The sequence below is a fragment of the Cynocephalus volans genome, chromosome 7 (genome assembly GCF_027409185.1).
Source record: "Cynocephalus volans isolate mCynVol1 chromosome 7, mCynVol1.pri, whole genome shotgun sequence".
Classification (NCBI taxonomy): Eukaryota; Metazoa; Chordata; class Mammalia; order Dermoptera; family Cynocephalidae; genus Cynocephalus; species Cynocephalus volans.
In genome coordinates, this window is record NC_084466.1 from 81,752,491 (window position 1) to 81,780,210 (window position 27,720).

Genomic DNA, 27,720 nt, shown 5'->3' on the forward strand with positions numbered 1-27,720 from the left:
CAAGCTTGTTTTTCTTGATCCCGCTAAGTAAGTCCTGGGTATCCTAGGAGATGGAGGGAGAGACAAAGAAAGCCAGTCCACATTTAAGATCCACCGAGCATGGAATGAGACCCTCTGCTCGCCCGCGCGCTGGCCACAGTCACCAGCGTGTGCCGCCGACTCAGCGCCCTTCTAGGGGCCCCAAAGATCCCCGCGCGCGAGGAAGGCGATTTGCGGCCGCCCGCTATCCCCTCGCCCCGGAATCCAAACTAGAGTGTTCGGGGACTCCCAGGGGCAGCAAGGCAGCCAGAGCCGCGGAGCCCTTGCAACTTCCCCAGCAGGACCGCGCCCAATCTCCCCCGCCGCAGTCGGGGAGCCCCGGGCGCCGCCGAGCGCAGGCTGCGGACCGCGCCGGGCACGTGGGCTCGGCCGCAGAGCTGCGCCAAGCACCGGCTCCCCAGCTCGGCCCAACCTTTCGGCTGCTGCCTCGGCTCCTGCCTCTGGAGAGAGGGATCCTCCCCCCTTCCACTTTGCACCAGTCCGAGGGAATTTGCGGTCGGTGACGCGCATCCTTAAGCAAGCCACCTGCAGCGCGGAGCACGCCGCTCCAGGCGGCATCGCAGGGCTGGGCCGGCGCGGCCTGGGGACCCCGGGCTCCAGAGGCCATGCCGGCGTTGGCGCGCCGCGGCGGCCGACTGCCGCTGCTCGGTAAGGCCCCGCTCGCCCGCTGGCAGCCCCCCGCGCGGCCCCTCGACCCCCCACCCCGCACTGGGGACCCGGGCGCGCGCCTCCTCCGGCCCCGCCGCCTCGCTCCTCCCCGCGCTCGCTCCTTCCATCGCCTCCCGCGCCCCTCCCCTCTTTCGCGCCCTCCCGACTCGCCCAGAACTTGCCCGCGGCCCCGGCTTTCCCCAGCCCGCGTCCTCCTGCTCCTCTCCATTGGCGCTCCTCCCGTCCCGGCTGCGGTCCCGGGCGGCGGCCTCGCAGAGCCGCTGCGCCGGGTCGGGGGCCGCGCAGCCCGCCCGCTCGGCCCGCTCTCTCGGGGTGGGCCGTCCGCGTGAGTCTGCGAGCTTGGCGCCAGGTGGCCCCGGACCTGGCCCGGGCCGACCCCTGGACACCGTGGCCTCCTGGGTGGCGTCTTTAACTCTTCTTTTGAGATTTTGATTTATGGCGTGAACTGGGATTGGAAAATGCGCCCGTGCTCTTCCTCAGAGCGAGTCATCCCCGATCACGACCCCCACCCCGGCCGAATTGCGGTCGGATCAACGAATAGTTACTTTGCCAATTTTTTTTTTTTTTTTTGGCAACTGGCCGAACGAATAGTTACTTTGGAAATATTATGCAAACAGGATTTACTTATTAAAATACTAGCTGTCCCTTTCTCCTACACTGTCTTTTTATCCTGGCATTAAACCCCAATGGGGTTTTCAAGGACTCCGAGGACTGTCCCCAAATAATCTGCTGGGTTACCTAGTTGTTACTGCAAAAAAAACGCACAAAAAAACCAAACCCCCCTCCCGATCCGGTTTGTGTCAGCTTTCTATTTGGAAAGATGAAAGGGTTGAATCGAATTTAGGGTTGAATGAAATGGACAGTTATAGGGGCCAGGGAGCTGGGGTCTCTGTCCTAGGTCTGCAACCTTGGGACCGACACTAACCGCCCCTGCCTCGCGGCCTCATCTGTCCAGTCCAGTGAGGGGTTCGACTGTGTGGCCTCGAGCCCCGAATTCTAGGATTCTAACTTGACGTCTCTTTGGTAAATAGAGAAAATAGTTGCAATATAGGCGTGCAGAAATTATTTCCAATAGCTTTTGTCAGAAATAACTCAGAATTACAAAGAGGAAGAAATGTGAAAGAGGGAAAGGGTGCAAAAATAAAGACATCTTACATTTTTTAAACATTCTCTTTACTACTTCGTAAACATGTACATTTCAAATGTATAGTACAATATGTTTTTCAGATTTTGTTAATACAAAAGGTTAGCTTTCTGTTGATATTAAGTAGTAAGTGCCTTTTTCAGTAGCATAAAAGGCTTTCTAAAGGTATAAAGATCAGTACTTGCAACTATACTTAAGCTACATCCAATTCTTTTATACTTAGGGAAGATCTCAGAAATTTCTATATTTCTCCAGATTTTTCTAAATGAAGTATAATTGCCATACAGTAAATATGCACAAATCTTAAGACTACAGCTCCATTAGTTTTCATATATATGCACCCACATAACCACCATGGGATCAAGATATAGAGTAATTCTAGTTCTGCTGTCTCTTCGTCAATACTCTGCCCTCTCCCACAAAGGCAACCAATATTCTGATTTCTAAATAGCATAGATTACTTTTGCCTGTTTTTGAACTTCATGTAAAGCAAACCATCATATGTACTCTTTTATGTCTGGCTTCTTTTACTCAACATTGTGATTATGAGATTCAGCCTTGTTCTCTATAGCAGTGGTTCTTCCTTTTTTTTTTAATTGCTGAGGTACCATTCCTTGGTATGAATATACCTTACAATTTATTTATCCAAATAACTATTTATTTATCCAATTAAATTGTTTCCAATTTGGTATAATAATGAATAACAGTGCTGTAAATTATGTTTTACATATTTTTGGTGGACATAAACACCACTTTTTAAGGATTATACCCACAAGTAGAATTCCGGGATCATAGGGAAGGCATGTGTTCAGTTTTGATAGATACTACCAAACAGTTTTCCAAAGCGGTTGTACCATTTACATTCTCATTAGCAGTGTATAGGAGTTCCAGTTCCTCTCATCGCTGTCAACACTTGATATTATGAATTTTCTTGAATAAAGAAGGATAAAGTGAGAAGCTTAAGAGTGAGGTCTTTAAAATATTGAAAAGCTTTAAGTTTCTTGAATTATAAGGTGAGATCCCTATTTCCCTTATATCGTAAGCACTGCCTTTCATGAATAATGATGAAGCTTTCTAAGTGGCATTTCAAGAATGACAACCTGCTCTCCATGGCCTTATCTGCAGTACGTGCTGATGCTGGACAGAGAGGAGTATTTCAATATTTCAATAACTATGATACTGTCTCTTTCATTACTGTCAGAAAATTCATACTCAAAGCCTTGAGTTACACATTTTAGTAGCCATCCTTTATCCTTGTTGCTTATCTTCTTTTATTTGCCTTCTTGGGAACTGCTAGTCCAAGGGTTCAGGAGGAGGTGGATGGAAGGGACTCTTGGCAAAGACTGGTTTGGGTTGGATGGAGACCAGACCTGGTGCCTGATGTCAAAGTCCCCTCTGACTTCAAAAGTCTGCTTCTAATTCTTGCCATCCAATAGCTGTGGATTGGCTATTCGTTTCTTCTCAAGCACTTCACATCTATCTGATAGTAACCTATCTTCTTTGGTTTAACTGTGAACTACTTGCCTTTCATTAAAGAATGTATCTACTTTTTATAACTAAAAAGACACTTTCAGTAGCTCTTAGTTATCAGTGAAGATTTTTTGTTGTTGAAGTCTCCTGTTTAACTGGAAAACAATCAGGTAATAAGATATTAAATGTGGAGAAAGAAGACTTACTTATATTCCCAGGACTTCAGATCTTTATTTAACAAACTGTTATTGAATACCTATTTCTGTGATTGGCACAAGTGGCCAAAAGATAAAGGAGACAGGGATGGGGCAAATTATGTATAGATAACCAATTTCATTCTATTTAAGAAATATATAGTCATTGCCTTTCCTCAGGAAAAACATTTGAGCATGAAGCTTTCTTTGAGTCAGTTACACCTTCCAACACAATTATTATGATCACTAAATATCTATAGATTAAAAATAGCATGCTTCAATGAAGGAAGCTTCAACCGGGTCAGAATAGGAATCCCAGCCTCCTAAAACTACTTAAATATAAATATACTGTATTTAATGCAGCATAAGAAAATGCTCTCCATTTAAAGTAAAACCAATGGACTGTTCTTGAGTTAAATAAGGTCATCTTTTATGCCTTGGGAAGAAGCAATTTTCTAAATGGTCTTTGAACATTTTACTCTTCAGAGAGCATTCCTGCTCACTCGAGAAGCCCACAGGATGGCTCAGTATCAGTAATATCTCTACAGTTCTTGTATTCCTCTTATCTCCTCATTCTCTAGTGAAATCCAGAAAGCAATGTGACAGGAGCCTTGGTCATATCATTCGATGTTCAAGATTGTAATCTCGCTGATTCCTTACATACCCACCAGACATTGCCTTAATCTTTGGGCAACGATTTTGATTTGGCTAAAAGAAAATAATCTCAAAAGTATTGTATTTTCTCTCTTTTTTTTTCCTTTTTTAGTTTTTAAAGAGACCTGCAGATATGAGTAAGAATTTGGAGAGGGGAAATTGAGGGGCTGGAAATTGGCCTAGACTGCTTTATGATTTGCCCAGCTTGGTCTTGCCTCTATGCTCTATCCTTCACTCACTCTGAAATAGCAAACTTTCGTGACTCTAACAGTAGGTGGTTTGTCTGAGTAGAGCTTTTTGGTTTTCATCAGGTGACTTTGTGATCTTAAGATTTTTTTTCCATGACTTCCAAAAAAGCTTTAGCCACTTATCAGGTAGCCATAATTATACAGTTGAAAGTTTTTCTGTCTTTCGAGGGTCTGTGAGCTTTACACCTAAGTGATTTAGTTACTTCTGATTAATTCTTTCTGTGACTGTATCCTCAGTGGTCCTGAAGTGATGAAAGCTTTTGTAGAAGTCACTGATGGTCGTTAATTTGACTCATGCAATTCTGTTCTATGGGTACCAACAGAAGTGAAGGAAATTTAAAAATAATATGAAGTACACACAATGTTCTTCTGTGGCTAGAAGAATTGCATAAGATCCTAAAAGAGGAACTATTGTTATTTTTTTTAGGTTGAACAGTAAAAGTATTTTTTCGCTGCTGTCATTATAAGGTCAAATGGTTGCCAAGAACCTTCCACAGAACTATTTATGGTCTACACTAAAGCAGAATATTGCCATTATTTCTTTAAAATATTATGTTTTGGTTGTAAGATACTCACTGAATTCAGTCTTAAAATACTTTGCTATTCGAGTTCCATTTTTCCTAATGTCAGATATTCTGTTCTTGGAGGCAATGCAGATAGACATATTAGGACTAACAACACAGTTAGGAAACGTGTTCTCTACTCTGGCAGGGAATTTCTCTGCACTTAAGTTCCTCATTTGTAAGAAAGAGATAAGCACTATCTTACTCCTTCATCAGATAATACCTGTAAAGCACAGCTGCACTCCTTGTTATGCGGGTGCTTTGCAGAAAGAGATATGTAAGTCTGAAGAAACCATTAGGATTTACAGTCACAAGATTTCCCGCCCTCCGTTTCTCCCCAACTCCCTCTTTCCCTCCTTTCCTCCTTCCATAGATGCTTCTGAGTACTGTCTATGTCAGGGAACTGTGTTAAATGCCACACAGTGCTGGTTCCTGCTCTCAAAGAGCTTAGGGTCTAATGTTGGGGGTGTTGGCAGGAAGGGGCACATGCACAGAGGCTGAGCCCCTAACACAGTCTGAGAAAATAAGGAAACATTCCAGGTACAGGTGACAATGTGAGTGGGAAGATAAGAGGGACAGGGAAAGAAGAGGGTAAGGACATTCCAAATAGAACAACAAAGAAAAAGTTACAGAGGTAACAAACATGGAGGAGATGGAAAAGAATAATCCCATTCCAGGTTGCTGAGACAATGTATAAGGCCTCCAGGATTAAAGTAACTATCACTTATAAAATTGTAACCCAGCAAATTGTTTGACTGTTCAATGGATAGCTTTTTAAAAAAATTCAGGGTTACCTGAGCGTAATGTGTAATGTATGAGGAATGTTTTGGTGATGTGATAAGGCGTTTGGATTTTATCATGTAGACCAAGAGTCTCTGGATGGATTTCAGGGGTCGATTATATCCGTGTGTGTGCACGTGCACACGCGTGCATATGTGTTATTTTTTTGGAGAGAGAGTTAATTACTTTCACAGATTTTCAAAGGGGTCTGTCATTCAAAAAAGGGTAACAACCGTTGCTGTTTTAAGCAGAGGGGTGATATGCTTAAATTATGATATTATGGAAAGTTTTGAGCAGAGGGGTGATATGCTCTGATTTGCATTTTAGAAACACAATTCTAGTATCTTTATGGATGATGGATACTGGGCCAACAGGACTATGGCAGGCAGGCCAGCTGGGAAATTGTTGGCAGTAGTCCAGGACAGAGAGGCAGGCTTGGATTAGGGTAATGGCAACAGAGATGTGGAGCTGAGGATTGATTTGAGAATTATCTTATGTGTCCATTAAAATAAAATAATTTTTTAAAAAAAAAGTCAAGGTGGCAGTTGCCTGGCTGATGGGAAGTGAGGGGAGAGGGAGGAGTCAAAAATGGCTTCTGGGTTTCTGGCTTCGGTGACAGTGGATGTGTTGCTACAACTGACGGAGAGAGAGAGAGAGAGACAGGAGGCAGCAGGCTAAGGGAGGGAAAAGGCAAGTTCAATTTGAGTTTAGAGTTCCTGGGGGGCCACCCAGATGTGTACGCACAGCAGGTATGAGTGTGGAATTCATGAGCAAATAGACTTTAGTTAAAGTTATGAGAATTCACAGAGAAAGAATATTGAATGAGCAGAGAGAATGGGACATTGGAGCTACCCAGTATACTTCCTTTATTCACCAGATGTGGAAAATGGGGCCTAAAGAAGTTCAATGACTTGCTCAAATTCAGTTTTCGAGGTTAATAATTTTCAGAAGAGGGACTCAGAACTCTAGTCTCCAGCTCTTACCCAGTTCTCTTTGCCTCACGAAAGTCTTGAATTAAAAATGAGGTGTCTTGACATAGACTAGTTTGCTTTATAATGTCTAAATCTGTAACTTGTTCAGTGGAGAGTAGATCTTACTTTAGCCTAAAGTTTTATTTTAGATTAATGCCAATTTTTTTTCTCACATACCCCCCCCCCACCCCAGTCCTAACCCTTCAGAATATATCACTTTGAGAACTCTTTTCCAGTTCCAAAGTAGTCCTCATTGCTCAGAATGTGTTTGAAACTGGACTCTGGGCGTTCCCATTAGGGTTTTGGAATGGAGTCTAGAAAGAACCTTAGTATTGATGGTGGCAAAGCTTTGGTTTTTTTAAAATTTGGGTGTATAAGGTACAGTTTTCATATAGTAAATTTCATCCTTTTAAGTGTACAGTTCTATGAGTTTAAGCAACACATACAGTCATGTCACTGCTACCATTATCAAGATATAGAGCATTTCTGTTCCCCCAAAAAGCTTCCTCTTGCCCCTTTGTAGTCAACCCCAATCCCCACCCCCAGTCCCTGGCAACCAGTAATCTCTTTTCTGTTACCACTGTTTTTTCTTTTCCAGAATATCCTATAAGTGGAATTTTATAATATGTAGACTTTTGAGTCTGTTTATTTCACATAGCATAATTATTTGAGACTTATTCATGTTGTTATAAATATCAGTAATTTTTTCCTTTCTATTGCTGAATAGTATTCTGTTGTGTGAATATGTCACAGTTTATTTATCCATTAACCAGCTGACTGGTCATTTGTTTGCTTCCAGTTTCTGGCAATTATGAATAAAACAGCTGTAAATATTTGAATACAGGTTTTTGTGTGAGCATAGGTTTTAATTTCTCTTGGATAAATAGCTAGCAGTGGTATTGTATTGCAGGCTTGTGTGCTAAGTGAATGTTTAACTTTATGAGAAATGACCAAAGTGTTTTTCAAAGTGACTGTACCATTTTCATCCACCCCAAAAATGTATGAGAGTTTTGGTTGCTCAGTATCATTGTCAGCATGTGGTACTGGCAGTTTTTTGTTTTTATTTTTTAACCATTCTAATAGGGGTATAGCAATATGATATTGTGGTTTTAATTTGCATTTCCCTAACGACTAGTGATGTTAAGCATCTTTTTCTGTGTTTAATTCCCATTCTGTATTTTGTTTGGTGAAGTGTCTCCTAATATTTTCCCATTTTTTATTGGGTTGTTTGTTTTCTTATTTTTGAGTTTTAAGTGCTCTTTGTGTATTATGGATACAAGTTCTTTATCAGATGTGTGTTTTGAAAGTATTTTCTCCAGTGTGTGGCTTGTCTTTTCATTTCTTAACAATGTCTTTTGAAGAGTAGAATTTAATTAATTTTGATGAAGTCTACTGGTGGAGAAAAAATCAGCCCTATACTGAACACTGCTCTGGTCCCACCTAGCCAAGCCGAGAGAAACAAAGAGTTTACAATGAATTTAATTGCATCCCCCCCAAAAAGTTCAAGAACATTTGACGGAATACAAAAACATCAGGTAAAATTCACAATATCTGGCACCCAATTATAAGTTATTAGACAAAGAAAGAAAGAGAAAAATTCAACCTATAATAAGGAGAAAAATCCGAAAGGGACCCAGAAATAACAGAATGTGGAATCAGTAGGCAAGACCATTAAAACAGCTATTGTAACTATATCCCATATATTCCTAAAGAATGAGGAAAGATTGTACATGTTAAGCAGAGACTTAGTAGCTATAAAAAATTAACCAAATTGAACTTTTAGAGTTGAAAACTACAATTACACTGGATAGTATTAGTAGCAGATTAAACACTCTAGAAGAAAAGATTACTGAACTTGAAGGCATAGCAATAGAAACTATCCAAAGTGAACAGAGAAAAAAGACGGAATAAAATCAACAGAGAATGAGTGAGCTGCGGGAGAACTTCAGGTGATCAAATATACGTGCAATTAGAGTTCCCTGAAAGAGAGAATGGAGGTAAGGAGGGCAGAATAATATATGAAGAAATAATGGAGGGCTGAGCCCGTGGCGCACTCGGTAGCGTGCTGCGCTAGCAGCGCGGCGACGCTCCCGCCGCCGTGGGTTCAGATCCTATATAAGGATGATCGGTGCACTCCCTGGCTGAGCGCCGGTCACCGGAAAAAAAAAAATAATAATAAAATAAAATAAAATAAAATAAAATTTGTTATGCCAAAAAAAAAAAAAAAAAAAAAACAAAAGAAATAATGGAGGGAAATTTTCCAAATCTGATAAAAATGATAAACCAATAGATCCAAGAAGTCCACTGAAACCCAAGCTCATGACCCATGAAGAAAACTACAAAAAGCTCACTATAATCAAATTGGTTAGAGGCAGTGGTAAAGAGAAAATCTTAAAAACATCCAGAGGAAAATCATTCAGCAAAACAATATAAATCAAAAGACAGTGAAGCAACATCTTTAAAGAACTGAAGGAAAGACAGTATGAATGTAGAATTCTATATCCAGAGAAAATATCTTTCCAAAACAAAGAGGAAACAAATACTTTTTCAGATGTATAAAAGCTGAGAGACATAATCATTTCCATACCAGCCGAACAGGAAATGTTAAGGAGTCCTTCAAGCAGAAGAAAAATAGTACAAGATGAAAATCTGGATTTACACAAAAGAATGAAAAACACTGGAAATGGTAACTGTGATCAAATATAGACTTTATTATTAAGTCCTTTTAAAAAATAATTGACTGTTTAAAGCAAAATAATAGTGTCTTGTGGGATTTATGACTTATGTAGAAGTAAATGTATAACAGCAATAGCACAAATACTGAAAGGGATGAAATGGAAATTTACTATTGTATGGTTCTTATATTATACATAAAGGTATGACCACATAATGGTAGACTGTATTAAGGTAAAAATGTACACTGTAAACCTTAAAGCAATTACTAAAGTACTAAAGCACTATAGCTAATAATTCAAGAAAGGAAATAAAGTGGAATCACTAAAAAAAAAAAGCTCTAGTGTTCCCAAAGGAGGCAAAAAAAAAGAAAAAAAAAAAGAAAATGGAAAAAAAAACAGATGGGACAAGTAGAAAACAAAGAAAAAGATGGTAGATTTAAACCTAGTTATGTCAATGGTCTCATTAAATTTAAATAATCTAAATATCACAGAAAGGCAGAGTTGTTAGATTTGGTTAAACAAACAAACAAACAATACAGGACCCAACTATATCCTTCATAAGTGAAACCAACCCTGGATATGAAGACAGAAATAAGTTAAAAGCAAGCAGACAGAAAAAAAAAAAAAAAAATCCCATGCTAACACTAATCAAAAAAGAGCTAGAGGGGCTATAAGAATATCAGATAAAGTATATTTCAAAGCAAAGAATATTGCTAGGAAAAAAGAGACTCATTTCATAACACTGTAAGGCTTGATTCATCAAAAGGACATAAAAATCCTAACCATTTATGCATCTGATAACAGAGCTTGAAAATTCATGGATCAAAATCTGATTGAACTACAAGAAGAAATGGACGAATCTACAATTATATCCGAAGAGTTCAACACTTCTCCTTCAATAATTGATGGAACAAGGAAAAAGAAATTAGTAATATTTAGAAGACTTGAACAACGCTGTCAACCAACTTGACTAATCACATTTATGGAACACTCAAGACAGTTGTATGTCCATCTTTTCAAGTGCACACAGTACATTTACCAAGACAGAACACATTCTGAACCATAAAACAGGTTTCCATAAAGTTTAAAAGATTCAAAACATACAAACTACTACAATGGTATTAAGCTAGAAATTAATAACAGAAAGATATCTGGAAGATCCCCAAATATTGGGAAACCAAATATGCTTCTAAATAACCCATGCGTCACAAAAGAAACCAAAGATAAATTTTAAAATATTTTTAATTGAGTGAAAATGAAAATGCAATATATCAGAATTTGTGGGATGCCCCTAAAGCAGTACTTAAAAGAAATTTGCAACATTAAATTATTAGCCATTAAACATTTAATTGTTAAATAATTATTTAATTATTAATTATAGCATTAAATTATAATGCTATAAATTATATTAGCAAAGAATAAAGATCTCAAATCAATGACGTTGACCATAAGAAACAGAAGAAAATAGCAAATTAAACCCCTTGTAATCAAAAGAAAGAAAGTAATAATGATCAGAGTGAGAATCACTGAAAAAGAAAAAAAAATAGTGAAAGTGCAACCAAGAGCAATAAAAGAGCAATAAAATTGATAAACCTCTTGCCAAACTGATGAGGAAAAAAGAAAGAAGATACAAATTTCAGAGAGGTGACATCACTACAGAATCTACAGGTATTACAAGGATAATATGGAAATATTATTAACAACTTTATGCCTATACTTTGACAACTTCAATTTAATGGAAAAATTCCTTGAAAGACACATGCTACCAACGATCATTCAAGAAAAATCAATAACCAACCTAATGCTATAATAATGAAATTTAGTTTGCTGTTAAAAATATTCCCACAATGAAAACTGCTGGAGCCGATGGCTTCACTGGGAAATCTACCAAACATTTAAAGAGGAAATAAAGCTGGTTCTACACAAACTCTTCCAGAAATTGAAGAGAAGGTCACACTCCTCAACTCGTTTTATGAGGCCAGCATTACTCTGATATCAAAACCAGACAAAGATATTAAAATCTACTCTCAGCAATTTTCAAATATACAGTGCATTTTTAAATATGTAAAACCTAAAACTATATAACTTCTAAAAGAAAACCTTTCTGATCTTACATTAAGCAAAGATTTTAAACGTTCTCATCACAAATAAATATGTGAGGTGATGGAAGTTAAATTAGCTTGATTTAATCATTTCACAATATATACATATATCAAAACATCACATTGTACTCCATGAATATACATAATTTTTGTCAATTAAAAAACCTCAATAATAATAAAATGAACAACGTCATTAAAAAAGTTTTGATTTGGTCAAAAGATGTGAACAGACACATCACCAAAGAAATTTATAGAATGCACAACATCATTAATCATTAGTAAAGTGCAAATTAAAACCACGATGAGATACAATACACCTATCAGAATGGCTAAAATTAAAAAGTCTCATCATACCAAATATTGGCAAGAGAGTGACACAACTGGAATTCCCATACACTGCTAATGGGAATATAAAATGATATAATTTCTTTGAAAAACAGTTTGGCACTTTCTTAAAAAGTTACACATAACATACCATGTGTCCTAAGCATTCAACTCCTTGGTATTTATCCAGGACATGAAAGTATATGTCCATACCAACGCCTTTATACACATCTTCGTAGCGGCTTTATTTGTAAGAGGAAAAGTGAAAACAGCCCTAATGTCTATCGACAGATGAATAGATTAAAATATCGTTATACCTGTATAATAGATGACTTGTAAACTATTAAAAGGAATGAACTACTGATATATACTACAATATGGACAAATCTCAAAAAAAAAAAAAAAAAAAAAAACCCAGAGTGAAAGAAGCTGGGCCTTATCCCATTTAAAAAACAGTTTATACTGTATGATTCCATTTGTATGGAATTCTAGAAAACTCAAAGTAATCTGTAGTGACAGAAAGCAGATCAGAAGTTCTAGGTCATGGGGGAGTGGGGTCGGTAGGAGGAAGTGGTTACAAAGGGTCATGTGAAAACTTTTGGGGGAGATGTTTTTTTTTTTTTTTTTTTTTTTGTCTTTTTCGTGACCGGCACTCAGCCAGTGAGTGCACCGGCCATTCCTATATAGGATCCGAACCCGCGGCGGGAGCGTCGCCGTGCTCCCAGCGCAGCACTCTCCCGAGTGCGCCACGGGCTCGGCCCTGGGGGAGATGTTTTATACATATATATACACACACTTGATTTATCTTGATTGAGGTGATGTTTTTATAGGTATATATATATATAAACTTATCAAATTGTATACTTTTAATGTGTACAACTTGTTGTGAATTAATTATACCTAATAAAATGATTTTAAAAAATAATATGGAGAAAAAAACATTAGAGAGTGGATCAGGAAACGTTGTTAAATTCTCTGAGACTATCTCAGATTACCAGATACAAAGATGGTTGAACAGATACGTTTTCCTCTTGCCTCTACCAATGGACCACTCAAATGACAGTAAAAAAATGTTTTAAAAAATATAAACTTACATTTGCTAAGAGGTTATCTTAAATGTTCTCACTACAAAAAAATGATAAGTATGTGAGCTGATGATATGCTTATGACATTCATTTCATGATATATATGTATATCAAAATGTCAAGATGTATACCACAAATATATGCAATTTTTATTTGTCAGTTATGTCTCAGTACAGCTCTAAAACGAGCCCAAAGACAAACAAACAAAAAAAAGATATAAACATATGAAACATATGCAGACAAAATGGAGAAGGAGAAAATAAAGGTTGAGAGCTTTAAAACAGATGAAGAAACCTTAATCCTAGCTAGAGGTTGAGAAAGCCTAGGAGCAGACTGGGACACTGCAGAACCCCAAAAGAGTATATATTGCCAGCACCAGCTGCCAGAACACAGGCAGCCGGCAAGAGAGAAAAGTCTTCTCTGGGGTATGGCACCAGCCATGAGAAAAGACCTAAAGAAAAACCTACAGAGAAGATCAGGCAGCAGGCCACACTATGTACACAGAGCTTACTATGGACACTTAGTGCTTCATTCTCGTATGATACAACGTCAGTCATTTGGGAAAACATACAAATAATAGAACAGAAAGTGAAGGAGAGAGAAGTCAAAGAAATAATTCAAGAAAACTCCAAACAGAGGGATATGAGTTTCTAGATTGAAAGGCCCACTAAGCTTCCAGCACAATGGATGAAAATAGACTCTCCACAAGGCACAAAATTTTGAAAATTTTTGTGCCCTGGTTACAAAGAAAAGATTCTATAGTTGTCCATAAAGAAAAAAAAAAAAGTTCGTAAACAAATAATCAGCTCCTCAGTAGCACTAACCTCATTTCAAGACCTGAAGAGCCATGTGTAGCTGATGACTGCCACATTGGGCAGCATGGTGCAGAAAGTTTCCATCACTGCAGACCTTTCTATTGGGCAGCCCTTCTCTCAGTACCTCTGCTCCTGATTTAAAGTAGACTTGCCTTTCATCAGATTGTGTTTCCTACATACTTTCATGTTGGCCAATTTTCCCCGATTACGTTTTTTGTTGTTTTGTTGTAAGATAAGTACATATTTTCTTTTTAAGGTGTGCACATATCAACATCATTGTTTTCATTTTGTTTTGCAGTTGTTTTTTCAACAATGATATTTGGGACTATTACAAATCAAGATCTGCCTGTGATCAAGTGTGTTTTAATCACTCATAAGAACAATGATTCATCAGTGGGGAAGTCATCATCGTATTCCATGGTAAAGTAATGTTAAATGATAGCTTTAGCTATTTTTCTCTAGAGACCAACTTTGTAAGCTATTGAAACTCACCATGGTTAAATAGGCTTTTCTTTTCATGTATGTAAGTGTGTTATGTACTCACATCTGTGCAGATGCAGCACCTATTCTGCTAGCTACCTGGCACTGCACTCTGTCAAGAACCATGTTCTCCTTTGGATGTGGATTCAGAAAGGACACTGATACCTTGCATGAAGAAGTAATGAATATTTTCCTCTTTCCTCAAAGAGAATCCAGGCTTCTCTCCCAAGTCCCTAATTTTCAACAGCCTCCTATATCTAAACAGATTTTCCATTTGCACAATAAAATCCATCTATATAATTCATTTCATTTCTATTCCCCAAACCTGCTCTTATTCTTGTAGTTCCCAGGCCTGAAAGCTCAGTGTTATTTTGGACTACTTTTTCCTCTCTTGGCTACACATTTGGTCAGTTACCAAGTCTGTCAATTCCCTTTAATAGTTCTCATTTAATCTCCCCATGTTCTGTAGTCTCACTTCCACTTCCCTAATTCAAGCCGTCACAACTCCTCCATAATCACAGTGATATCTTAAGTGGCCTCTTCCTGCTATGTTCATCTCAGATAGGGCAGACTAGCCTTCCTGAAGCACGGTTTCCATCCTTCACTGCCTGGCTCAGAACCTTCAGTGATGTCTCATTGCTTAGACTGGCACCCAAATTGCTCCATAACCTGGCTCTGACTCCTTCAAATTACAACCTTGTTTTTCATTATTCCTGTCTTTTATGCTGTTCATCTAACACAGCTATTTCCACCTCTCTACTTTTTTTAGTATCTAGTGAATTTACTTAAATTTAAGGAAGCTTAAATGATAGAAAACTGAAAATGTTAGACATCTGTATATAACAAAAAGTGGGCATAAGTTAACCAATGCCATGGACATTTCCAGTTAAGGATCATACAAATATATGGTCATCCCGTTTCTTTGTTTGTTTTGACATAGGTATAACACATGATGGCCTGGCCAAGAAAAAGAAAAAGAAAAAATTAGGGATATTAGAGATATTCTCAAATTTTAAAAACAGTGTAACATAACACTTTCAATAACAACATTCTACATGAATATAAAACCTCTGATTTAATACATGATTTTTTTTCATGCCAGAAGCTTGGTTGGTTTTTAATTTTAATAGATGTTAGTATCATAACACATTGGCTTATAAATAATTAAGCATTTTGCAAACACAGTATTTCAGTGTGGACAAAAAAATTTGAATATTATTTGCTGTGATATTATAAACTTCAGTGTCTTTTCAATATAAGAAAACAGCTGCACACATCTAAGTGTTTTCTTATAAAACATAATTTTTAAAAAATTTGGGCTAGCCAGTTAGTGCTCTTGGGAGAGCGTGGTGCTGGTAACACCAAGGTCAAGGGTTTGGATCACTGTACTGGCCAGTGCTCCCCTCCCTCCCCCCAAATTAGTGATGATTGGTCTTGGTTCCTAATAATAAGTCCTGTGTCATTTTTTAATGTAGTATAAATTATATTTTTATGCAATAATCAGGATTGTACTAAGACCCAGTAGCTCTTAAACCTCATTAAATACGAGTCCTAGCTGCTGCCAGGATGAATGATCTTCACATGTGCTTTCATCTCATTGAAACTGAAGCTGTTCCTTTTGAATGTTTTCCCACTTCAATGTGAAGTAGATTGTTAAGGTTTCGGTGGTATTTTTTTAAAAAATGGTTTCGATTTCTTCCACAGTTCACAGTTCTCAGAAGAGTCATCTTTCTGGAAATCCAAGGGGTGGACTACAAGTCCAGGGGTGTCTTGAATAAACAAGCACTCTTTAGTAGGCAAAACCTGTCAATGCAACTCCAGTAAATATGCATCTTCATCCTTAGCTATAGTACCACAATATCCTGGAACCAGAGTAAGGTGCTTTTACTCTTCCTAAGGTCTGCTTAACTGTTGTTTAAAATGTGAACATTTCCATTATTTATAATCTCTGTTTAGGATGATCGTTCTGATCACCCCTTTTTATGAAGGCTTAATGGCAATTTAGACCAACTATTGCATATTCTTCAAATTTTCTTTTAAGTAATGACTTCACTAGAGGCAACGTGTCTGCACAGCAACTGAGTGAGTTGTACGACTTTCCTTCCTGTAAACTGTTAGTGAGCACAGGCGGGCAATTCACTACAACTCTAAAATTGCTTCTCCTCACCAAATAGTCTACAAGTTCACTTATTTTTCTCTTCCTCCAGAACATTAAAATTGCATTTAGAATCAGATTCCTCCTGAGCAGAACTTGAGCCCTTGCTTCGTGGTCCTGAGAAACCTAAACAAAACTAACTAAAACCAAAACCAAAACCCAAAATCCCCACTATATTTTAATGACGGATTTTCTGTTTGTCAAGAACCAGTCACTGGAGTTGACCAAATGTGTCTGACTCTCGTGGCATCATATTGCAGGCAGGCGGCCTGTACAAGCCACTTCCTTATTTGCTGTGCCATACCCCTCCACTTCTTGGGAACTTTTTTTTTCCTTCCTGTTACAAGGATTTGGAAAAGTATGCTTGACTTTCTCTACGCAATAGGTCACTTTACATAGTTTCTCTGGACTATTCACAGCTTGTCTAACTGCTTTATTCATGTAAGCAGCCAATTGTGTTAGAGATTTCTTAAGTAATGTCACGTCCTTATTAGTGAGAGATCCTTGCTCTAAGAAAACCAACGGACTCATCCTCACTAATATTACAAAAGTTCTATTTTTTTTAACATTTTGGGTTCTAGATGCCACAATGTCTTATTAAATACCAGTGCCACATGGTACTGAGGGTCTCAGCCCAGCTGGGTGCAGAAGAGCCCCTCCTGGCTGTTGCAAGCATCCTTGGGCTCCTGGCAGCATGACTCAGGGCTATTGACATGCCTTTGGCTGCTGGTGCCCCACCACCTCTGTACTTTCATCATGCAGTTCCTCTTTGCTGTGGTCTCTCCTCTCCGGCCTTCAGATTTGTATATCAAAATTGTACCCGTCTTTAATTCTTTTAACTTTTTGTTTTGAAAGAATTTGAGATTTATAGAAAAGTTGCAAAAATAGTATGGGGCAGGGGCTGGGAATGGGAAGATGTTGATTAAAGAGTACAAAGTTTCAGTTACACATGAGGAACACTTGGAGATCTATTGCACAGCATGGTGACTAGGGTTAATAATGTATAGTTGATATTTGCTAAGAGAGTTGATTTTAAGTGTTCTCATCACAAAAAACTATAAGGATGTGAGGTGATGGGTATGTTAATTACTTAATTTAATCATTCCACATTGTATGCATATATCAAAACATCACGTTGTACACCGTACATAAATACAGTTTTTCATTTGTTCATTAAAAAAATAGAACAGAAAGTTTCTGTATACCCATCATCCAGCTTCCACTAATATTAACGCCTTACATAACCACAGTACGGAGATCCAAACAAGGAAACTAACATTGGTACGATACTATTAACTAAACTACATTTCTAATTTGAATTTCACCAGTTTTTCCACTAGTGTCCTTTTGCTGTTCCAGGATCTCTTATCCAGAATCCTGCATTGCATTTATATGTCATGTCTCTTTAGTCTCCGTCAATATATGACAGTTCCTCGGTGTTTCCTTATCTTTCATGACCTTGACATTTTTGAAAGTACTAGACAGCTGTTTTATAGAATATCTCTCAATTTGGGTCTGTCTGATATTTTCTCAAAATGAGATTGAATTATGCATTTTTGGCAAGGATTTCCCAGATGTAACATTGTGTCCTTCTCAGTGCATCATATTAGCAGTTATAGGATGTCCATTAGTCTTGTTACTGGTGATGTAAACCTTGATCACTTAATTAGATAACCTTGATTAAGATGGTGTGTACCACTTTTCTCCATGGTAAAGTTACTATTTTTTTCCCTTGTAATTAATATGTATCTTGAGGGAGATACAAATATCCTGTTTCTTCTCTAATTTTCACCTACTGATTTTAGCAGCTGTTGTTGATCTTGCAATTATTACTGTGGTGTTTGCCTAATGGCGATTTTCTTTTTCCTTCATTCCCTCTATCTATGTTTATTAATTGGAATTCTTCTGTGAGGGAGAGCTGTCCTTTCTCTCCCATTTTATTTATTTATTCAATTATTTATTTATATTAGTGGAGACACATGGATATTTAGTTTATTCTATGGATTATAACCCAATACCATTCATTTATTTGGTTGTTCAAATTGTTCCAGTTTTGGCCATTGGGAGCTACTTTATTTTGGCTCCTGTGTCCTTTCAACATATCCCCATCTTTTTTTCAAGCACTATAAGGTGGTTTAGGCTTATCTTGTATTTTTCTTGTCTCAGCCCTGGAATTAAGTACTTCTTCAAGGAGCACTGGTTTCACGGGGGATAGTATGTAGAAATCAGGGTCTGAGAGTTGGATGTGCTCATTGCTACTGGATGTTATTGCTTCTAGGCCCTCTCAGCAGACAGCACTAAGAAATACGTGTACATATACTCACCCCCCACCATACGACTACGTTTCTTCCTATTGTTTCTCTCTCTCTTTTCCTCATCATAAGTTCATGCTGATCATTCTGATTTCAATACAGAATCAAAGGGTTCGTTCTAGCCTCTTTCCTTTTTATACTTCTCTGAGAGTTGAGAGTAAGAAACCTAGCTCGTGTTATCTGTAATATATTTACTTACTTATTTAATCATTGTATACAGATAAACTAGTTTCAGAATTGCTAACCCACACCCCAGTGAGAAACAGATTGACTAACCAGAGTACAGTATTTGTGTACAATGTTTTTTGTCTTTAGCTTTATAGTATTCAGAGTATTATTTTCCAAAGTTACTTAGATTAGTTCTTTTCTTTTCCATCTCCTTCTCTATGATTTTGTTATTTATTGTATTACAATTGAATTAATTTGTTTTGTATTCCATTTTGACTCACTCCCCTTCTCTATATTCCGGATAGTTTTAATTATTTGTTTTTTGAGTTTGTGAAACATGATTATGGCCCTCAAAGCTATGTAAAAAGGTATATTCAGAGAAGTATTACTCCCTCCTATTTCTACTATGAAGTTTCCATCTTCTTCCCATCTACCTCCTGTAGTTAATCAATTTCTTTCAAATTTTCAACATTATTTCTGTAATTCTTGTGCACAAATGAGCAGGTACATGTGTATTTCCTTACATCCTCCTCTTTCTTACATGGTGTAGCATACTTTAAAGCAGATACTTTTCACACTTAGCTTTCTTCACTTAACAGTATATAAAGGAAATCACTGCAAATCGTTTCATAGAAATTGCCGTTATTCTTTTTTACAGCTGCATAGTACTCCATGGTTTGGATGTACTGTAGTTTGTTCAACCATTCTCCTATGTGTGAGCATTTAGATTGCTTACAGTATTTCACAATTAATTGTTGGAAGTATATTCTTAGAAATGGGATTTCTGGCTCATATAGTGAGTGCATATGTACTTTTATTACGTATTGCCAAATTCCCCTCCAGAATGGTTGTGCCAGTGTGTGTTCCCCCAGCAGTATATGAGAGTAACTGTTTCCTCAGCCTCACCAACAAAACATGTTGTCATGCTTTTTAATTTTTTGTCTGTCTGATAGATGAAAAATAATATCTCAATGTTGTTTCAAGTTATGGTTCTCTAATTATAAATGAGTTTGAACATTTCTTATATGTTTGAGGGGCATTCTTTATATCTTTTTTGTGCATTGTCTAATTCAGTTCCATCCCCCTTTTTTCTACTGTTTTTGGCTCTGTGCCCCTCAATTTTTAAAAGTTCTTTATATATTAGGGGTATTAGCCCTTTATTTGTAATATACAGGTGCTTCTCAACTTAATGATGGCTTTACGTCCTGAGAAACCCATTGTAAGTTGAAAATATCATAAGCTGAAAATGTATTTAATACACCTAACCTACTGAACATCATAGCTTACCCTAACCTACATTAAACATGCTCAGAACCCTTACATTAGCCACAGTTGGGCAGAATCGTCTTAACACAAAGCCTGTTTTGTAATAAAATGTTAACTATCTTATGTAATTTATTGAATACTGTACTGAAAGTGAAAAACAGAATGGTTTTTATGGGTACTTAAAGTACAGTTTCTACCGAATGTGTACTGCCTTTGCACCATTGTAAAGTGGAAAAATCCTAAGTCAAACCATTGTAAATTGGGGACTGTCTGTATATTGTGAATATTTTCTTCTGTCAGTTTTTTACTTTATCATGCACCCATCTTTTAAGATCCAGCTCATTTGTGGATCCTGAACATCACAGCTTAGAAGTCTCTATTCCCTTCTCTGAAGTCCCAGAGCACTTAAATTTTACCTTTCACAGTAGTTGGTATCTTTTTATGGAGCACATCATATTTCACCTGTGTTTTAGCTATTTTTTTCCTATTAGACTCAAGACTCTTTAAGGACAAGATCAATGGCTTTTTTTCTAGTCCCATAGTACCTAGCAGATGGTCTTGCACTTAACAGATATTACTAAGTGAACTTATCAGATACTTACTGAATAAGTGAACAAATAAAACCAGAAATATGGCCAGTAGCAGAAGCACTACCTTGCTTTCACCTGAAGAAGGTGTTTGCACACATGCATGTGTGTGTATGCTATGTTCATCCATGTTAGGGAGGTAGGAGGTGGGGGTCCAGCAGCAGAAGCTACTACCACACCTCCTCATAATATATCTCAATTAAATTATTTAAAGAAGGCAAGGAGTGTGGTAGCAAGTAGCCTATGGAGACATCTGCCCAGAAATATTTGGTTTTCAAATTCCCTCTAACACCGATACCAGTTTACCACTACTACGTAGATTATTATCTACATACCAGTAATCATAAAAATATTTACCTATGTAATACAAGTTTTATAGTTACGGTCTGTGTATTAGTTTGCTAGGGCTGCTGTTACAAAGTTCCACAGACTGGGTGACTTTAACAACAGAAATTTATCGTCTCACAGTTCTGAGGGCTATAAGTCCAAAATTAATGCGTAGTAGGCAGTGTTGGTTCCTTCTAAGGGCTGTGAGAGAGACTCTGTTCCAGGCCCCTCTGCTTGGTTAGTAGATGGTCATCTTTGTGTTTACGTGGCATTCTCCTTGTATGTGTTTCTGTCTCCAAATCTCTTCTTATAGGGACACCAGTCGTATTGGATTAAGGCCACCCTAATAACTTCATTGTAACTTGATTACCTCTGTAAAGATTTTATCTCCAAATAAGGTTACATTCTAAGGTATTGGGGACCTCAACATAGGAATTCAGGGGGCTAGGGACGGGGGAAACAATTCAACTCATAACAGTCTGTACAACATTTTAGAAATCCAGCCTAAAGTTATTTATCTTCTCTTTAGAGAATTAAAAATTTATAGGATTTTCAGTCGATGTTGTATTCTCAATGGGTTTCAGGGTGTCATGTGTGCATGTATTGGATAAAGTTTCCCTGCTAAGCAGAGGATGCTATAAACATGCAATACTTGTAAATTCACATTGTTCTATCCACTATGTAGGTGTCCGAATCCCCAGAAGACCTCGGGTGCGTGCTGAGACCTGAGAGTGCAAGGGCAGTGTATGAAGCTGCGGCTGTGGAAGTGGACGCATCTGCGTCTGTCACACTGCAGGTGCTGGTCAGCATCCCAGGGAACATCTCCTGTCTCTGGGTCTTTAAACACAGCTCCCTGAATTGCCAGCCTCACTTTGATTTACAAAACAGGTAAGAGGGGGGATGGGCAGCCACATGGATTTTTAGAGGAATACTTTCTTGCATAATATGTGGTTAATTTGGAATTCCTTTTCAAGTTTCTGCCTGTATTTATTATACCTCTTCTCTCCACTGAAATAACAAACTAAGAATATAGTTAGGGCATGGACACATGACTGTCAAATGCCATAGGATGTACAACACAAAAAGTGAACCCTGATGTAAATCGTGGACTCTAATTAATAATAGTGTATTAATATTAGTTCACAGATTGTAACAAACATACCACACCTATGTAAAATGGTAATAATAGGGGAAACTGTGTGGAGGGAAGAGTGTTTATGAGGTCTTCCTGTACTTTCTGCTCAACTTTTCTGTAAATCTAAAACTGCTCTAAAAAATAAATTCTATTAATTTAAAATAATAATATGTATAATTTTTGTTATTATATTATTATATATTTTATATATAGCAATTATTATTATTATACGTATACACACACACACACACAGAGCACACAATTATTATTAACCCTGCTTAGGGTTAAAACAAAAAAAAAAAGAAAAAGAAAAAATTGTATATATAAAAAATTATAGAGAGAGAGAGAGAGAGGCTGGCAAAATATAAAACAAATATTGAAAAGAATATTTGGGATTTTTAAAATTAATATTATTTTTTACATTCTATGATGTTGTTGCAGAGCAGTTGGGAGGGAGGGGGAGAGGAGAAAGGGGAAAGAAATGGGATGGAAGGAGGGAGGAGGAGGGGTGGGATTGAGGTCCTTGGCACCCCCCTCATTCCCACAGAGGAGACCAGGGGGCTTCCAGTGGTGGCTTAGTCATTGTCGGGCTGGGTGCAGATGTCAGGGGGGTGTGGCAAAAGCCCTCGCCCCGCCACCACCCAAGCTTGGGAACCCAGGGCATCCTTGCTGCGGCTCAGTGGTCATCTCTGGTCTGGTTGTGGGTGTTGGGGGGTGTGGCTGAGGCCCTCAGCCCCCGACTGCACTGGCTTGGGAGAGCCTGGGGCACTTCCTGCAGTGGCTCAGTGGTCATCGCTGGGGTAGTTGTGCATGTCGGGGGGGTGTGACCGAGGTCCTCAGCCCCCACCCTCAGGACTGGTTGCAAGTGTCAGGGGGCATGGCAGAGTCCCCCGGCCCTCCCCGCTTTCTGGCTTGGTAGGCCAGGGGACTTCCATTCTTTCTAGGTGTTATAAGTGTTCTTTGGTGAAATGAGACCTTTACTAGTTAATATCAAACTTTTTCTCTGGTTGTGGGTACTTTGTTTTTTCTTTCAATTTTGTGTTTGATTATTTGCTGTTCCCACCACTTAAACTCTGCACCGGAACTAATTTGTTATCCTTTGCTTACTTCTAAAATGGGGGAACTTCCTGTGGGGGCCAGAACTTGAGCTGTGTGGTTGAGCTAAATTGCTGCTTTACTGCTGATTCCCTAGGAAAGGCTTTTTGTGCAGCTCAGGTTTTAATGGTTGACTTTATAGGTACTTCTGGCTCTCGGGAGATCTGGTGCACCTGGGTTGTGCAGACACTCTGGTCTGGGACTGAGTCTTTTCATCAAACTGCACCCCATGCAATTCTGCATTCCTGACCAGTCTCCTCTGAGTGTTCCTGTGCTGACTGGGGTGCAGATCAGCTGTCCTTGCTGTGCCCCAGTGTCCCCCTGGTGGACCCATCTCCCCCACCACCCATGCTCCAAACACTTGCCATGGGACAGGCCATGTGCCAATCCCTTGCGATGACTCACTGGCCTCTGAGTGGCTCCTTTTTTTCAGTTGTTGTGGCTTCTCATTCCTATATGCGTCCACGGGAACCCTATTAGTGTCTTGCTGACCTGGGGGCCACCAAAGCTCTCTTCTCCCATTGCCGCCTCCATGCAACTTCATCCAAAGGGCACAGCTTTGGCTTTTGCCAGCTCCTGCTCCATGTGCTCAGCAGCTCCAGCCTGGAAGTGGCTGGGATTCGAAATGGTTGGAGCAATTTTTTTCTTTCTCTCATCATGGCTTCTCCCACCTTCATGCACCCTGTAGGTCTCTCCTCCTCTTCCCCTGAGCTCTAGCGGCCCCAGCTTGGCTATCGTTGCTTTTTTATAGTTGTAAATTGGTTGATTTGTGGGAGAGAGTGACACTGGGGACCTTCTCTTCTGCCATCTTGACTGGAAGTCTATTTGTGATTTTTGAAGTACCTTTTTTCTTTAACCGGATATCTTGTTAAAGATAAAGTTAGAAAGTTTTCATTTCATTCTATTTTAAGTAGAAAAAAATTTCTCTCTGGGCAATGCTTGGGGAAAGAACATTTGGTTTTATCTATTTTGTTTCAAAACATGATAAGCAGAATTACAGTAGTATGTGATATCCACAAAATATTTTGGGAAGACATTGATTGACAACGTAAGGAACACTGGTCTCATTATGCAGAAAAATATCTTAGCCAAGATGCGTGGATAATGTCCAAATATCTGTCTAACTCTATGCCATTTGCTGCCCCCTGCTGTCCTTGTCCTCTTGCTGAAACCAGATAGGGCAAAAGACACTGAGTAGTTCTAAGGCTGCCTTTTTTTTTTTCTTTTTTTAGTTCTTGGGGATATCTGGTGCCCCATAGCTGTAGAGAAGGCATTGTCTTTCCAGGAACAATGCAGTAAATGCTCCCCAAATAGCCTGTAAGGGGTGTCATGCTCCCTAACTGAAGTATTGGAGAACATCTCTGTGACAGTCTTGTATCAATTATTTGTATTTGTTCTTTAAGGTCAAAGAAACTCTTCAGTAATTTTTGGGACAGTGGGTATAATTCTGAAGTTTAGTTCTAAATCTTGGATCACGTTCATTTTCCTTTCCTCTTCTGAGACTGTATTATTTCTGTTTTTCAATTACTTTTATCTTGGGGTTAATCCAAAGCGCTATTCTCTTAATAATTTTGGCTTAAGGAAATGTTCTGGAAATCTTATTAAGATTTTATGCCACAACAGTTCTCACTGGATTGAGACCAAAAAACAGAGTAGAGAAGTAGGATTCTCTTCGCTCTGTGGATGCCGCCTTTGTTGCTCTAGGACAGGAAGTCCAGTTTGTTAGCCAAAGTCATGGTTCTCATACGGGTTAATTACCAAAACATTTTCAGTGACTTTTTCACAAGTAGAGAATGATAGAAATTTGTATCTGGACTGTGACTCATAGGCGGAAAGATTGAACACCTAAGCTTTCGAGATTTCACAAATGACACTAGGAGAGAGAATGTTTTGAGAAAGAAAGCACATCACCAGAACAGATCTGCAGAAGCAAATCAAACACACACCCTAGTGATTAGCTGTCTGTGTGAACACAAGCACGTGTGCTCTAGAGCATGCTGCTTGATGCTCTAAAGCAGGGCTTCTCAAATACAACATGCATCTGGATTGCCTGGGGATCTTGTTAAAATGCAGATCCTGATTCAGTAGGTCCAAGTAGGGCCTGAAGTTCTGCATCTTTGTTAACTCCCAGCTACACTAACACTGTTGAAGAATGACCACACTTTGATCGGTAAGGGTCTAGGGTCAGAAAGTGTAAAATGAAATCCAACATCACTCCATAAACTGCTAGAGAGTACTTCAAGCTGTAATAATGAGAGTGGGTATCACCAAACATACGTCAAAGTTGTCTCTTTGAAGAGAATGCTTCTAGCCAAATTTATTTCTACCAATTATCTGAAAAGTTTAAAATACTAACAGTGAGACCCCTTTCTCCTTACATCTATGTGATATCTAGTGTAATTATTACCTCAAAGGACAATGCCTTCTGTCAGATTTTGCTTGAATTCTTTCACTTAGAGAGACAGTGTATCTCACTTATACATTGATCTGGTTCTGCGAATGGGAAACTGAAGCTGGTGACCGGGTGACTGGACACATACGATCATGGAGTGTGCTTAGTTAATGGAAGGGAATGGAATGCCACCACCAAGGGGTGGCCCAGTAAGGCTGTGCGTGTTTCGGATGGGAGTTTCCCCCTTAGGGGCTCGGAGAACACGAGATGATGGCGCTGGAATGGAGCTGACTCACTCTCAAGGGAGGGACCCGTTAAAAGTCAAGGTCAGACTAACAATGCTCAGGCCACGTGTTGGGCACATCCATGTCCTCTACAGAGCAGCCCTCCGTGCCACCGTCGGGGAATGCGGGAGCCACCAAACCACCTTCTGAGTCAGTATGAAATTTTATGTTTTTAGTTTCACACATTTTCCAAAATGACCAGTTCTCTTTCCTGTTTTGCAGAGGAGTTGTCTCCATGGTCATTCTGAAAATGACAGAAACCCAAGCTGGAGAATACCTACTTTTTATTCAGAGTGAAGCTGCCAATTACACAGTATTGTTTACAGTGAGTATAAGAAGTAAGTCCAGCTCTACTAGGTATTCACGGTATTCCAAAGGAGTGGTTTAGAACTCGTTAGCTTGTGACCAGCTGCTCTAGTCACAGTATTCAGGTTTCGCTCAATATGTAGTTGAATTGATTGAATTCGCTTCAACCATCTGTATAACCTGTTGAGAACCTCTGACATGTTCCGTGGACTCTCAGAATGAGAATGCTATTTTTGAACCTGGGCCATCTTCTATTCAGTTCCCCCATTTTTCCAGTAACAGATGGCTGACAGGGAAGAAATGGAAAACAACTTGAATGTGGAATCAGAAAACCTGGGTTCTAATTCTGGTTCTGTACTACCACCTTTGGCAGGTCACATAATCTCTCTGAGCCTCAATTTCCTTATCTGTAAAATGAGGATAAAAATATATACCTCACAGGATTATAAGGTGTCAGTGCGATCCAATAGAACTTTTGAGATGATGAAAATGTTCTATATCTTCTCTGTCCAGTACAGTAGCTACTGGCCACACATGGCTGTTGAACACTTGAAATGTGGCTTGTGTGACTGAGGAACCAAAGTTTTAATTTTAATTTTAATTAGTTAAAAGTTGAATTTAAATAGCCACATGTAGTTTGCAGTTACTGTATTAGACAACACAGGTCTATACAAATGTCAGACCACACGCGGACTATAAGGAACAATCCACATGGTCCTACCAAGGGAGGCAGCGGTGCAGTTGGCAGTCACCCCGTGCAGGTGCTTTGCAGCTTCTCCTCGCTTCATCCCCACTTGCACAGAGGCAGTGCTGTGCACACTGAACGTACTGCTTTAGCTTACCTGACTAATAAGCACTAAAAGAGCTGCTTTCACTTAGTTCCCCATGCCTTTGGGGGCAAGGGCAGTGCTCCACAAACTCTGGGCTTATGCTGCTTTAAATTAGGTTCTCAGGCTATGCATTAGTACAACTTGCTAGGCTCGCTCTTCCTTGTCAGTGACTCAAATGCACCCAGCCAGGGTGTGTGGTATGTGGGTGTCCAGCCACGGGGCGCCTCAGCCATCTTTTGCCGAAGGTGTTCTTCATGCATCACCTCAGATACTTGCAACACACCTGCACTGACGTAGATGAGCAACAGACCATTTGAGAGGTGCAGTCATGGGCACAGGTAGAGGCTGATTTAAGCCAGGTCTGCACTCTACACTACTCAACACTGGGTGTTGTGTGAGAGTGTGTGGTCTTGCAGTCAAAGCTAAAACAGATGTGTCATCTCACTGGGATTGAGGGTGGGGTATTAAGTTCTAAAGTCAGTCTGTAAGGCAAAAAACAGGTGAAGTCAAAATTTGTCAAAATTTATTCTGGAAAACCCTTCAATTACTCTGAAATTAGTAGGTCCAAAGACCTGGAAGCTCAAAATTCGAGAGTTACTTTTAGCTGCTCTTTGGTTTTGGTCTTGTTCCCTGTCCCCTTCCCAGTCTCT

At 39.1% G+C, this 27,720-nt stretch overlaps 1 protein-coding gene and 1 pseudogene across 1 annotated transcript in view; one reads left to right on the forward strand and one right to left on the reverse strand.

Moving 5' to 3' along the window:
* The first annotated feature begins 644 nt into the window (after positions 1–644).
* Positions 645–27,720, forward strand: part of FLT3 (fms related receptor tyrosine kinase 3) — a 63,262-nt gene continuing 36,186 nt past the window's right edge. The window contains exons 1-5 of the mRNA XM_063101553.1: positions 645–687; positions 863–1,033; positions 14,032–14,153; positions 21,714–21,916; positions 26,157–26,272. Of these exons, the coding sequence (XP_062957623.1) occupies positions 645–687; positions 863–1,033; positions 14,032–14,153; positions 21,714–21,916; positions 26,157–26,272 (655 nt within the window). The remainder of the gene's footprint in view (positions 688–862; positions 1,034–14,031; positions 14,154–21,713; positions 21,917–26,156; positions 26,273–27,720) is intronic.
* Positions 16,020–17,350, reverse strand: LOC134382395 (KATNB1-like protein 1; annotated as a pseudogene).